Below are 13,976 nucleotides of genomic sequence, written 5' to 3' on the forward strand. Positions count from 1 at the left end.
GCAGACACGCAGGACCGCGGCCGATACCGAGACCATTGGCAAGCGCTCTCCCAGGGCCGGAAGAACAGCTGCGCCCGTAGGGCCCGCGCCTGCGCACTGCCAACAGCCTCGGGTGCAGCGGCGCATGAGCAGAGGAGCTGCCCGGGGACTCCGCGGCGCAGGTGCGCTGTCTGCGCCTGCGCAGGACGGGCCGAGGCGCCGGCGGCGTAGGCGGGGTGGTGTAGTCGGCGGGCAAAGTCAGGGGTCGCGCGCCGCGCCGCGCGCGCACGCACGCACGTACGCCCGTACGCCCAGGGGAAGCGCCGAGTTCCGGGCGCTCGGTGTCGGCACGGAGCTGGGGGAAGGGAGGCGCTCTCCGTGTCAGCTCGGGCGGAGGGGCGTGAGGGAAGTCCTACGGTGGCCGCAGAGGGACGGCGCTACGGCTCCCACGCTGGGCCAAACGCCGCCGGCCGCCGGGCGCGGGAGCCCCTGGCCCTTCGGGGCGGCCCCGGGCGGGGACGCGTGAGGGTCCGGGCCGCGCCGTCGGCACCATGCGGCCGCCCTGCTCCCGGAGCCCCGAGGGACAGGGGGCCGCGCGGCTCGGGACGCCGGCGCTGAGAGGGCACCCGGTGAGCGGGCGGGGGTGCCCGGGCGGGGCGGGGGCGGCTCCCGGGGGCGCTACGGGTCGGCCCTGCCTCCGGGATCTGGGGCCCGGCACCCCCCCAGAAGCGAGCGCGTGGGTGCCGCGCGGACGCCCCGGCCCCGACCTGGAAGCCCGTGGCGCACGTGCGTTGCCCGCGGCCAGGTGGCGATGGGAGGATGGCGAGCGGCCCGCCCGAGGCCGCGACTCCGCCGCGTGAAGGGAGCACGGACATCTGAGTGCCATTAGCTGCTGTCAGACCACGTTCAGACCGAAGCCTGTGGGAAGGGCTGGGCCTGTGGGCAGGGGAGGGTGGACGCGCCCGGCCTCCCCCTCCTCCGCCTCCGGCCAGAGCACCACGTGGGCGGCCGGAGAGGGAGCTAGCAGAAATCCCCCTGCAGGCCCTCAGGCTACAAGCCATGCGATGGGACGCAGATGCCCTCGGCAGTGCCTCCCCAGAGCCTGTAACCAACTTTGCTGCTCCGATTTCACACGTCCCGAACTCCCAGTTCTGTGTTTCCAGGCACGATTCAGGCGAGCTATAAATGGCACTTGCCAGGCAAAACTAGAGAGCCATTTGCCGTTTCTCCTCTCCTGTGGTGGCCCAAGCCACAGGGCCCGTGCCCTGCGATAACACCACTGGCCCTGGGCCGTCATCCTCTCCGCCAGGCACGGGCAACACTTGCCCGGAAACGTTCCATTTGCCTATAACCACAGCAGCCCTGCGAGCCCAGCGCTCGACATCCCCGTTGTGCAGAGCAGGGACGGTCTCAGGGGGTGAGGTGACCTGGCCAAGGTCACTCCTGGTGAACGACAGCACGAGGGTTCAGGCCCCGCAGGGGAGCCCAGAGCCCGGTGCCGGCTGCCTGGTCCCCAGCACTTGGCCTGTCAAGTTGCTGAAGAGAACGGCCCCCGTCTGCCCTGTGGACACCCTCTCCCTCCTCCTGTCCTGTTGTGTGGCTGCCACTCGGGGACTTATTCGCCCTGGATAAAGCAGCCACAGAAGCGCAGGCAGGCATGGGCATCCCAGATCAAAGCCGGACGGTGAGTCCAGTGAAGGGGACTCGCCGAGCCTGGGGGAGGGGGAGGTTAGCCAGGGTTTCTGTCGGCCCTTCCTCGTGGGTCTTGGCATTGACTGCCAGGGGGCCTGAGGCCACTGTCCTGACCCTTCTTCCCGCTGTCGCTGGTGGAATTGTGGTTCCCACGTGATTGGGGCTCCCTTTGGAGTGTCCTCGGTAGCAATTATGAAAAGAGTAACCCCGGGGGATGTGAGCGGATCCCAAGTCCCAGACTCGGGCTCCCTGCGGCCCCGCGCTGGCTGATGTCCCGGCTGACCTGGCTCCTCTCCGTGTCGCTCTCCCTGCAGGCCCACGCCTCCCCCGGGACTCAGCCTCGGCCTCCCAGGCCCAGGCACCCGCGACGCCTATGCTGACTGCCGCCCGGGGCCCAATGCCGGTCATGCCCATCCCCCGGCGGGTGCGCTCCTTCCAGGGCCCGCACACCACCTGCCTGCACGCCGCCTGCGGCCCGGCGCGTGCCTCCCGCCCGGCCCGCACCAAGTACAATAACTTCGACGTGTACGTCCGGGCACGCTGGCTCTACGGCTTCATCCGCTTCCTGCTCTACTTCAGCTGCAGCCTCTTCACGGCCGCGCTGTGGGGCGCGCTGGCCGCCCTCTTCTGCCTGCAGTACCTGGGCGTGCGCGTCCTGCTGCGCTTCCAGCTCAAGCTGTCGGCGCTGCTGCTGCTGCTGGGCCGTCGGCGCGTGGACTTCCGCCTCCTCAACGAGCTGCTGGTCTACGGCATCCACGTGACCATGCTGCTGGTCGGGGGCCTGGGCTGGTGCTTCATGGTCTTCGTGGACATGTGAGGACGCCGCGGGCTCTTCCGGGGACGGTTTCTGGTGACCCGGCCGTAGATGCACCTGCAGTGGGCGCTTTTCTCGACGCGGTAGGTCGGGGCCCTTTCTGCCCTGTGTCAGAGGCATAACCCCCACCCCCCACCCCCGGCGCCTGCGTCTCTGGCTCAGGAAAGGGCTGAGACTTCTGTGAAGGGGACACTGGCGCCCTCCCTCCTGCTGGCCTTTGCTCGGACCCTTTCTTTCTGTGTGTGGTTGCGGTGCGGTGTCCCCTGCCCCACCTGCTTGTGGTTCCAGCCTGCACTTTCCAAGCTATTTCCGGGGCGGGGGCGCAGGGGGGGACGGGTATGGGTCCAGTCTGTACTTGGAGAGCCTGTGTCCCTGTCTCCTCTCCAGGGCAATGGTGTCACCAGTGGTGTTGGAGGTCCCCGGGAGGGGTGTGCTACCCAGGTGCAGATCTGGAGGGGAGATCCTCCTGGCCGCACAGCCCCCTCCTGTGCACGCCCGGCCCCCCCCCCCCCGCCCTAGCCTTGGGGAAGCGTCAGGCTCCACCAGCTGGTGCACCACACTGCCACCAAGCTCTTCACTCCGCCCTGGGCCACCGAGTCCTCGCTCAGCCCACGGACACTCCTCCATTTGTTACCCTGCGAGGCGTGGGGGTCCTGAGTCCCAGGCCCGGCTTCAGTGGCACCTTGGTTTGCCTGTCAGTGCCTAGATCAGGGGCCAGCCCAGGGGAGTGCCGGGTCCAGGGCACCACTCTTCAAGTGTGGATTTCTGGGGAGGCAACTCAGTGTCTTTCTGGCCTCGGGGCTTTCCGTCTCTTCCCCTCAGGGAACGTCCAGGTTCCAGACGTGTCTGTTGGAAGAAACACCTCTTGGAATCAGGGTTGCACCAGGGCTGGACCTCCGAGTGAGGGGCTCAGCGGCCCCTTTGTCCCTGCCTCGGCGGTTGTTAGAGCAGCTGGGAGTACAAAGCAAAAATGAATGTGGGCCAGGAAAGAACCAGTGATCCAGGGGGGCTTCCGGTTGCAGAGAGAACATACCAGAGGGCCAGCATTTTGCCCAGACCCCTCACCGTGGCCTCCATCAGATGGGGACAGGGTAGCTGCAGACCTTGTGGGCAGGCGAGGGGCACTGAATAATTCAGCTGGGACAACAGCCAGAGGCGGGACATAGGGCCCCATATTGAGGGTGACAGGGAGGCCGATGCTACTTCACCCCAAGTTGTCCCCACACCCGCAGGCACGGGCGGTAGCCCCTTCAACCTTGCCTGGCCGGGTCTCCCAGTGGCCAGGGGGAGCTGTCGGGGCAGTTGTGTGCCACTGGAAAAAAAAGCCAAATCAGGTAAAGGAGGCAAAAAACACTTGGCTGTAAACTGTGCTCTTTAATTTGTAGCCAGCTTCTGTCGGACGATTGTCCACTCGAGGTCAGTGGACGGCTCCTCCGAGGGAATCGGGGGTGAGTCTCTCCCGGTTACCTGGACGGCAGGCAAGGAGCCGACCCACACGGACCCCACTTCTCGGCGCTGCAGAGGACGTTTTGCACCAAATCATGCTGTTTCCTACAAGCTTTGTTTTGTGTTAGTTGACTCACGTTACTCTGAGGCCCCCTCTGAGGTGGGCACGTGTCCACGGGGCTGGGGCAGCAGGGGGGTCACGGTGGTGTGGACACAAAGCTGCTTGGTGTCTTGAGTGCCTGTGAAATTCTTTATGAAGTGAGCCACCTGCATTAAACTTATTTTTTTAACATGTTGACAGCGTGACTGTTTAAAGCTCAAAACGTTTATACCTTTTTTAAAGGATATAACCAGCCCAAAATGCCACAGATGCCGTTCTTCACGAGTCAGATCCGAACCTTGCAAAGCAAGCGTCTGCCATGCTGGAGAAGGAGTGTGATGGGCTGTAGGGCCACCCTGCCATGAGTCCAGGGGCCCCACCGCTGGAGCCTGTCCTGGGGATTTGGCTGGGGTGGCAGCGAGAATTTGTCAGCGCTGGCCAAGCGGGGGGCCTGGTGAGGTCCAGGAGGGCTGAGTTCAACCAACAGGCAAGTGTGTATCGTCCTTATCTGACAGATGACGCCCTCAAGTGCCAGGACGGCAGCCGGATGGGAAGACGCTGACCCACAGGAGAAAAACTGGAAGGAAACCAAGGTTAGGAATCCTTGTTTAACCAAAAAGCAATTGGAAAAACGAGTGACAGGTTATTAGTTAGTATCTCTATTGTGTAAAGGCTTCCCTGGCTTCTGTGCAGGGGACGCTCACGTTTCTCCCTTGCAAAGACTTCTTCCCCCGTGACGATGAGGGTGATGCCCTTCCACGCAGCCAGTGTGGCCAGAAAATGTGGCCCCGGAAGAGCTGGGGGTCCATGACAGAGCGGCCTAGCTGCTATCTCTGGAATTTTGTGGAACTTGACGTTTCAGAAAAAAACAATCCAAGTCCTTTTGGGGTTTAGCCTGTGGTGGCAGAGTTGGTAAAATCCTCACAAAAGCCTCGGCCCCCCGAGCGGTAGCAGAGGACCCTTGGGAGGGGCAGTTTGCTGCACAAAGCCTGGCCGAGGATGGGGTGGGGATGCGGCTTCCCGGCCGGGAGACCACTCTCGGGCGTGCTGGCCTCACTGGGAGCGGCTGGCAGTGGGCAGTACTGTCCCAGATTTGTCCTCTCGCCGCGCTGGAGCCTCGGGTTTGCCCACCTTCTGCAGCGTCCACAGGCCTCCTGGCCTGGCCTCCCCTTGTTTTGCGCAAGTTGGAGGGTTTTCTTCAGTGGGTCTCTAGACCGGCGCTGTCCAGCAGGACTCGTGTGTGGTGGGGATGCTGTCTGCACTGTCTGGTGTGGGAGCCAGCAGCCCGTCCTCGGGGCTGAGCGAACCCGATGTCCCCCTGGGGGGACAGTCACCATTTTCAAAGAGCACACGCTGAGCCGGCCACCGCAGGGAGGCAGGGGCTGTGCGGGCTTTGCCGGCAAAGCCTCATTCTGCCCAGACTGTGCCCTAGTTATCAGTTCGGGCACCGTCCAGAGAGGGGTCTCCTGGGCTCTCGGGGCACCGCAGCCCGGGGACCCCGGCAGCAGCGCCGCTGCTGGGGGGGAGACAGCACCTGGACGGTGGTGGTGACACCGGGCCTTGATTTTGGGAGTCGGGGACGGTGGGGGAGGGCGGGCAGGCAGTGTGACCACAGAGAAGGGAGCTGGCCGGGGGAGGGGACGAGCAGTTCCCCAGCGAGAGCTGGGGGCGGGGCGAGGCCTGGGAGAGTCGGAGGGGGCACTGGGAGCCTGGCGGCCTGGGGAGAGGACGGTCAGATCTGGGGGCGGCCATCCCGGGCAGCAGGAGGTCAAGGCTGGGGCAGAAGCCGGCAGCGGTGGGGTGGGGGCGGGGAGGAGGGGAGAGGGGCTTCCCTTCAACAAAGAACAGGGCCTCGTGGTGGCCTCCTTTGCACCGGGTGTGGGGGCCTCTTGGTGGCCCCGCCGTGGGGCTGGCCCTCCCCGTGCTGAGGGACCCCGGCCCGGAGGGTGGGAGGGGCTGCCGGAGGGAGGTGAGCCAACAGTGGGAGGGAGGCAATGGCAAGAAGGAATTTCTAGAAGCCACGGTTCTCTGAGAAAGTCCAGGTGCCGCCCAGGCCCCGGGCAGGGGTGGACGGGGTGCCCTCGAGGACACCCTCTTCGTCCCTGTAGCTGCTGCTGGCAGCCCCGGGAGGGGATGGTAGCCGGACCCCCAGGTGGTGCCACCTCCCCGCCTGCCTGGGAGCACGGCCCAGCGGGAGGGACGCAGCACCCCGCGCCGAGGGCGGCCAGGGCGGGCGCAGCGCACCTCCGGACCAGAGCTTGACCCCCCAGGGCCGCTGCGGAGGAAGGGCCGTCCGCTGGGACCCGCCTGCGGACACTGATGTTCCCTGACCTTGAGAGGTCCCTGTCTGCGCCAGCGCCTGATTGGATGAGGGAGGATGGCAGGGCTTGGTGCTGACTCAGCGCTTCCTTCCCTCGGCACAGGCCGGTCCTCTCCCTTCTCCCTTTTTGGTGTTGTTTGGAAAAGGCCCTCTTCCGGGAAGGTCCTTCCTCTCATCCCCCAGGAGGCCTGGCTCCTGCAGGGGCGGCTTTCCAGAAAATCCCCGGCAGCCTGACAGCTCCCCAAAGATGGAGGGCCCATCCCCCCATCCCCTCACCCCCACCTCACCAGCATCCTTTTGCCCTGGAGGGGACAGGGCCACGCGGGAGCAGCTGATTCAGTGCTCGTGGGCCCGCCCCTCCCCCAGCTGCCGCCGGGCAACATGCCCAGGCAGGCTGGCAGCTGTGTCACCCGGGGCCTCAGGCAGGGTTGCTGTGGCTCTCGCTGTGTGGCCCGCACTGCACCCGGGGCGGGGGGGGGGGTGGGGGGGGGGTGGGGGGGGGTGGCAGACTGATGCTGGGAGGGCCTGCGCGGGCGGGCGGGCGGTGTGCCAGGCGCCCCCGTACAGGCGCATCCACGGTTCGATGCAGAAGAGGCCCCGGGAGGGTGCTCGGGCATGGCCACCACAGCCAGGAAGTCAGCTCGTCCTCCTAAGAGACAGCAAGTATGCCAACCTGGCCGTGTGCAGGCTCCCAGGAGCCCAGGGCGGGCAGAGTTCCCCACCTCTGGCTGGTCCAACGGTGGTCACCTGCCGCCCTGACGCAGGTGACCCGGAGCCCCGGGGCAGGCACAGGCTGAAAAGGGCGGGTACTGCCACCCGTGCGGACTGGCCAGCTGATGGGAGCAGCCTGGGCCAGAGGGGGCAGGGCATAAGCCAGGACCCCCCAAGGGCCCCGAATGACGGGTGGCCCAGGTGGACGCTGGGGCAGGCCCTGAGCCCAGGGCAGGCAGGTGCCAGCTCTGTGGGTCCCGTAAGATGCAGGACCTTCCTCAGCCTCCCCAGTACAGGAAGGGCCATGGAAGTGGGGCGAGCATCCCGGGAAGGGGGGACGTGCGGGCTGGAGGGCTGTGTGGTCAGAGTGGGTGGGGCCTGGGGCAGCCGCCCCGCCCTCCGCCAGCTTGTCCCTCTGGACACTGCAGTTCACCCCAGCCACCCGTGGTTGGAGAGTGTCTTCTTCAGACAGAAGCCCCGGAGTCCAAAGCCAGTGTCTGACCCTTGTTCATTACCCGAGGGGACCAGGACAGTGCTCCATTCTGCTTCCTTAGACACCAGCGACCAGTCCTGGCTGACACGCTGCCTGCACGTTCATACAGAATCAATCAGTGCAGGCTAGGTGGCCCCGGGAGCAGGCACATCCCCGAGCTGAGGGGCCCCCGAGGCTGGGCAGGGCTGTGGGCCCTTCCTTCCTGGTGGGTGCGGAAGGAGCCGGCCGCCCTGCAGTGGAGGCCACCTCCCCAGGCGGTGAGTGGTCACCTTCCTGCCCTCACTGGGGTCAGGAGCCAGGCAGCGGCTGGCCAAGGCCGAGATGGGGAGGCGGACGGTGTGGCCCAGGGCCGGGCCCAGCCAGGTGTGCGGGGAGCTCCCACACACAACCTGGGCCCCGCTGGTAGGAATGTTGCCGCCCACTCTGACCACCGGCTGCTCTTGTGAGGGGATTCACCTGACCAGAGAACGGGTTTCCAGTTCCTTCCGGTGTGTGCCAGCGCCCTCTCCCCTCCCCCCACCGTGCTGCCACCTTGGCTGGCGGCACTGGGCCTCCCTCCAGCCCGGAGCACCCCTGTCCCTTCTGTCCCATGAGCCCGGGGGCCCCCTGGCCCCACCGCTCAGCTCTGGCTCCTCCAGGCCTGGGCTGCTGCCTGGATGCCCACCTGTGGAGTTTGCTTTGCAGAACCGAGAGGGCCTCTGCCGCCTGTGGCTGTGGGCAGCCCTTGGATGATAGAAATCTGGCTTTTAAGTGGGAATTCGTCGTCTACCACAGCACGGTGACATAATGGTAACACGAATTATTGGTATGATTTTCAAATTGTACTGCGATGACCCTGTTTCCCCAGCTCCCTCAGTGCCTAACAGTGCCCCGTGAACACGACTGTCCTAGTCCACAGCCTGGGCTGACTCGGCCCGCGCTCGATCCCCACCCGTGTCCCGAGCAGACGGGTCACCGAGGTGCACTTCGGAGCGGCTGCAGCCATTTTTGACCCACCACCCTCTTGCCATGCGGCTGGCCGGTGCGTCCCAAGTCCTGTATGTGCGTGTGTACGTGCCTGTGTGTGTCCTCAGTTTCAAGTCCTACCCTGTTCACCCAGGCTCTGAGCAGGGCAGGTGGACGGGTCCCGGCCCTGCCACCCTCTGCGCCCAGGGCTCCCTCTAGGTGCTCTTGGAGAGCGCTGGGGGGCTCGGGCCCCCGGGAATGGGAGGCCCCCCTGATGGCCATTATCCACGTGCTCCTGCCTGGAAGACAGTGGGCTGTACTCAGCTGGGAGGCTAGTGTCCTGGCTCCGTTTGCCTTTCCTGCTTGGGGTCAGCTGGTCACTGTTGTCGGAGCCCATTCACGTGGGGAAGGGCCTTGCGCCCTACCCCTGGGGAGTCTGGACTCAGAGCCCGAGCAGACGGGGCTGCTGGACACGGCTCTTCCCAGTGGGGCGGGGGGAGGGCCCTGGGGAGTGCAGCCCGAGGCCAGCATGTCCTCCCGGGGCGGGGGCCGCAGAACACGGTGCAGCGGGCTCTGACGTCCCCTGCGACCCAGTCCGGCCTGCGGCCGAGCTCTCCTGGCTCCCTTCTCCAGGGAGGTGCCGGAAGCCAGGGCTGGGGACTGCAGGCCCTGCTGGGGCGTGCAGATTGGATGGCTCTGGTCTTGACCTCAGAGACGCGTCCCGAGGGGCCAGCCTGTAGAAGGACCTTCTCAAGGGGACCTGGCACTCTGCACACAGTGGTCGAACGAATGAGCGAGTGAGTGAATGGGGTTGTCCTGTCTCGGCCCTTTCAGGACAGAATATCGCAGACCTGGTGGCCCGTAAACAGCAAACATCTGTTCTCACACTTGTGGGGTTGGAAGTCCAAGGTCCTGGAGTGGGCAGAGTCGATGTCTGATGAGGGCAGCTTCCCAGATCACAGACACCGTCTTCTCTGAGCCCTCACGTGGTGGAAGGGGCGAGAGTCTCTGAGGCCTCTTTTTTTTTTGGCGGTATGTGGGCCTCTCACTGCTGTGGCCTCTCCCGTTGCGGAGCACAGGCTCCGGACGCGCAGGCTCAGCGGCCATGGCTCACGGGCCCAGCCGCTCCACGGCATGTGGGATCTTCCCGGACCGGGGCACGAACCCGTTTCCCCTGCATCGGCAGGCGGACTCTCAACCACTGCACCACCAGGGAAGTCCAAGGCCTCTTTTATAAGGTCGCTACACTAATCCCATTCTTGAGGGTGGAACCCTCATGACCTAGTCATCTCACCAAGGGCTCACCTCCTAATACCATCATCTGGGGTCTAGGATTTAACGTATGAACCTGGGGGACACACACACACTCAGACCATAGGTGCCCCTGCATCCCCAGGGATCGCACTCAGTAGGCCCTCTGCTTTCTCAACGACGGTGTCCAGGGTCACTCAAGGTCTCTGTAAGCTGGGTCTCAGGGGCGGGATGTCTCCCTCCAGAAAGGCCCACGGGCATGGGTGCTTGCATTTTGCTGAGTTACTCCTGGAGAGGCGGCCCCACTGTTTAGGACCTGGCCCCCGGAAGTCCTTCTGCTTGTCTCACCTGGGTGTCTCTAGCTGCAGTGGCTGAAGCCTTTCCCAAGTCCTGTCTGCATCCTGTCCTTCTCCTCCCCGGGGAGCTTGTGCCCAGCTCTCACCTGCATCCCGTGGAGGCACTGACTGCCCCCCAAGCTGCCGTGCCCACCCTGGCATACCTCCGCGCCAGACCCTGCTGTCCCTCCCGGGAGGAGGTGAGTCACGGCAGCCGCCTGGCCCGCAGCCTTCCCGGGAGCAGGAGCGGCAGCTGCTCAACAGCTGCACTAAACGTTAGAGGGAAATTGAGGACAAAAGAGGAAGAAGATTGGAGCGTCCGATTTAAACCGAGGGGAGGCGTCCAGGAACAAAAACGGTGCTGCCCTAATTCACGTGCAGAGAGAGCCACGGGTCTGCAGCTTCTAACGAGAAACCAAATTACTCACCCAGTTTCCTTCTGTGCGAGGGACCCAAACTCGCCTGCCCAGGAGCCTCAGCCGGTCCGGGGCACCGCAGTCCCCTCACTCTGGCCGGTGCACCTGCCCTGCAGGCCCGGTTGAGGCCTGGAGGGGATGGGGAAGGGGCCAGAGGCACTTGTGCAGACAGGTGCCCCACCCCCAGCTGCAGCTCCAGCCCAAGGCCACGCGGGGTCTGGGAGGCGGTGCCTCACCCTAGCAGTCCCAGACTCCTGCGCCCCAGCTGTGGGTGCGCTCTTGGACAAGGCTCCCAGCTGGAGAAGACGGCCCAGTAGAAGCAGAGGCTGACCCCAGAGAAGGGCTTTCGGGGAGGAGTCTGGGGCCAGGTGAGCAAGTCTTAATCCCCAGAGTAGCCTTCGGCAACGAGGACCCCACCCTCAGTGGGACCACCAGGCCCAGCTGCTGGGGGCTGATCTGTAAGACAGCAAGAGGGCAGGAGGTGGGCCTCTGGATCCCCCTCCCCAACAGGGACCCAGTCCTGAGCTGCAGGCTTGACTTCACGCCTGCTGGCTTTGTCCGCCCCGCCGGGCCCTGACTCAGCCTCCGGGCTGGAGTGGGGTCTGTGTGCTGACACCGGGTCACTGCCAGGAAAACCCAGCCTACCGGGTCCCTGCCAGGGGTGTTTAGGAATCCCCGGTTCTCCGAAGCCAATCTGTGCCTCCATCACAGACCCATGCTGGAGCCACAAATAGGACCTGAAAGGGGTGGGCATTCCTGCCCGGTCTGTAAAGGGAATTAACAGAAGGAAATGAATGCCGCTCTGCCTGGGGTTTGAAAGGGCAGTGGATTACGTGATAGACAAACAGTACTCAACCCAGTGCCTGCTCGGTCCTTCAGCTGTGAGTAAAATGCCCGGGGCAGGGGTCCCTCCCACTGTAGAGACTAAAGAGGAGGGAGCTTGGTAGGCTGTCAAGGAGAGAGGCACCACCTCCAGGTGTCGGCACCCCTGCAGCCTGCCTGGGGCCAGGCTACCCCCGACCCAGTGGCTTGCTCAGGTCGGGGCAGGGGTGAGAGGAGCAGGTAGGTCCCCATGGACACAGGGTAAGGAGGCCACACTCTGCACCCTCAGCCTCCTCGCTCTTTGTGGCCGATACTCTGCCCGGCTCCTCCCTCCTGGCCCTTCCTGTGTTTTATGGGTTTTTAAAATAAATTTATTTATTTATTTATTTTTGTCTGCGTTGGGTCTCCGTTGCCGCAAGTGGGCTTTCTCTAGGGCCCGAGGCGCACGGGCTTCAGTAGTTGTGGCACGCCGGCTCTAGAGCGCAGGCTCAGTAGTTGTGGCACATGGGCTCAGTAGTTGTGGTGCACGGGCTCAATAGTTGTGGCGCACGGGCTTAGTTGCTCCGCGGCATGTGGGATCTCCCTGCACCAGGGCTCTAACCCGTGTGCCCTGCATTGGCAGGCGGATTCTTAACCACTGCGTCACCAGGGAAGCCCCCCCTTCCTGTGGTTCTGTAGGCACCTAGTTCCCTGGATCGGCTTTTCCTGCACAGAAGTGCCCATAGGGCTTCGTTCCCTGGACCCTGGCAGATCCACGGCCATGAGGCGGGAGCTCCCTGGTGAGGCTCGGGCTCCAGCGGCGATGGGACCAGGGACAGATGGGGACTTGGCTGTTAGCACAAAGCCCAGGCCTGAGCTAAGGCCATATCTGGTGACCAAAAGACCTACCCGCCCCTCCCCCAGGCTGGACGCGCCGCTCTGGCAGCCTGGATCTGAGCTGCCGGGTCCTTGCCCGGAACTTCCCAGGGTAAAAGAAAGATGACACGGGGATGGCAATGGCCAGCAAGGACTGGGGCCGTGAAACTGAAGGGCAGAGATGGATTTGGTCATCCCTGCCATCCCAAGGCCCCGACAGCAGTCAGTGCCTCAAAGTGCAGGGACCTCACCTCCATCCATCCTCCTGCCGGCTCAGGGCCACGCTTGTCAGTGACCTGCTGTGGGCGTTGGGCCATGGCTCCCCTCTCTGCCCTGATTCCCTGAGGGTCTGCGTGGGAGGGTCTCGCTTGGGTCGGGCTTGGAGAGCAGAGGACCCTGTGCGTCCCTTCTCTGTGCCTACCCCCTAAGCAGAGAGTGCGTCCCGGCCCCTCCGTGGGACCTGGGAAACAGGCAGGAGGCCTCAGCTCGTCCCTGAGCCAGGCGCGGCCGGACGGGCGGAGCCGCGCTGGGGTGTCCCTCGGGCTCCCCACTACCCACCGGGCCTTGGCCAGGCCCCACACCATCCCCAGAGGCCCAGAGCCAGCTTGGGCAGCACCGCCCCTCCACGCCCCTCTCCCAGGGTCAGGCCATGCCTATGGTGGGCCCAGGCGCAGACGGAGCTGGAGGGGGCTCAGAGAGTGACTCGGCCATCACGGGGGCACTGCTGCCGGGCACTCGATTCCCAGAAGTGCAGGGCTCCGTGGGGACCCCCCCCAGCCCAGGGCTCCGTGGGGACCCCCCCAGCCCAGGGCGAGGTGCTAGGGGTTCAGTGAAGCCACTGCTTTGGGAGAAGATTCCCAGGGCCAGGGATGGCCACGTGGACTTTGTTACCCAAACCTCATGACCCTCTATGGAGCAGGTGAGGCTGCCCTTGGAGAGGCCCAGGAGGTGCCAGGCCCACGTGTAGCCAGGGGCACGGGAATGATGGTCCAGCGGGGTCAGAGGCCAACGGGGTCGACTGGACATGTCACCTCCTCCCCCCGCGGAGGCCCCGATTCACAGGGCCTGGGGCAGCATTCAGCCCCTTGAGTACCACCTTGGGGAGCGGGCCGGGTGAGAGCTGACCCTGGGCACCTGGGGGCGAGTCCGGCCCCTGCCCTTCGGGGAAGGCTCTGCTGATGGCCGCGCCCTGTGGGCCTCCCCTCAGTTCCCTGTGTGGACCCCACCACCCCGGAGAAGAAATGATTTTTAGTCGCATGTGCCTCAGACCCCAAGCACTTGGTTTTCCTCACAGGACCAGATTGGGATCCAAATCCTGGGGCCAGCACTCTGGGCCGGCCTCAGGTGGAAGCCCCGGAGCGTGAGCTGCTGTCTCAAGTGCAGACGCCAGACTCTGTGTCTCTGCCTGGGGTCTGACATGCCAGAGCATCTCCCCGGCCCAGCCTCCCATCCATCCCCCGTGTACCCTGGGCGCACAGCTGGCAGGGCCCATGAGTCCCAGGCAAGGGTTCAGGTCCTGCAGCAGGGAGGGCAGGCCAGGCCGGCCCCAGGACGCTCCCCACAGACCCCGGCGTGGACAAGCGCACCTCAGACCCTAACATGCACGCCTGTCACCTGGGGCCCTGCACTCTATCGGGGCCTGGGGCGGAGGGCAGAGGGGAAGCACAGTGAGTAGGGGACCCAGGACAGCAGCGTGGCTCAGGAAGCCACTAGAAGGTGTTTGGAGGAGGAGGGAGGGTCGGCCGTGTGGCCAGATGCCGAGAGGTCAGGGCAGGCCATGTGACCACCGGTGACAGC

The 13,976-nt window shown here is 64.9% G+C and overlaps 1 protein-coding gene across 2 annotated transcripts; it reads left to right on the top strand.

Annotated features, from left to right (window-relative positions):
* The first annotated feature begins 216 nt into the window (after positions 1–216).
* Positions 217–4,226, top strand: TMEM250 (transmembrane protein 250). 2 transcript variants are annotated; one of them, XM_032634046.1, is made up of 3 exons: positions 217–608; positions 1,986–2,568; positions 3,871–4,226. In XM_032634046.1, exon 2 carries the CDS (start codon positions 2,045–2,047, stop codon positions 2,486–2,488), a length of 444 nt encoding a protein of 147 aa, XP_032489937.1. In that variant the 5' UTR covers positions 217–608; positions 1,986–2,044; the 3' UTR covers positions 2,489–2,568; positions 3,871–4,226. The 2 variants fall into 2 exon arrangements, with proteins under 2 accessions (XP_032489937.1, XP_032489936.1); XM_032634045.1 differs by lacking the exon at positions 217–608 and adding an exon at positions 618–1,663.
* Positions 4,227–13,976: the final 9,750 nt, after the last annotated feature.

Source organism: Phocoena sinus, chromosome 6, assembly GCF_008692025.1.
Source record: "Phocoena sinus isolate mPhoSin1 chromosome 6, mPhoSin1.pri, whole genome shotgun sequence".
Taxonomy (NCBI): Eukaryota; Metazoa; Chordata; class Mammalia; order Artiodactyla; family Phocoenidae; genus Phocoena; species Phocoena sinus.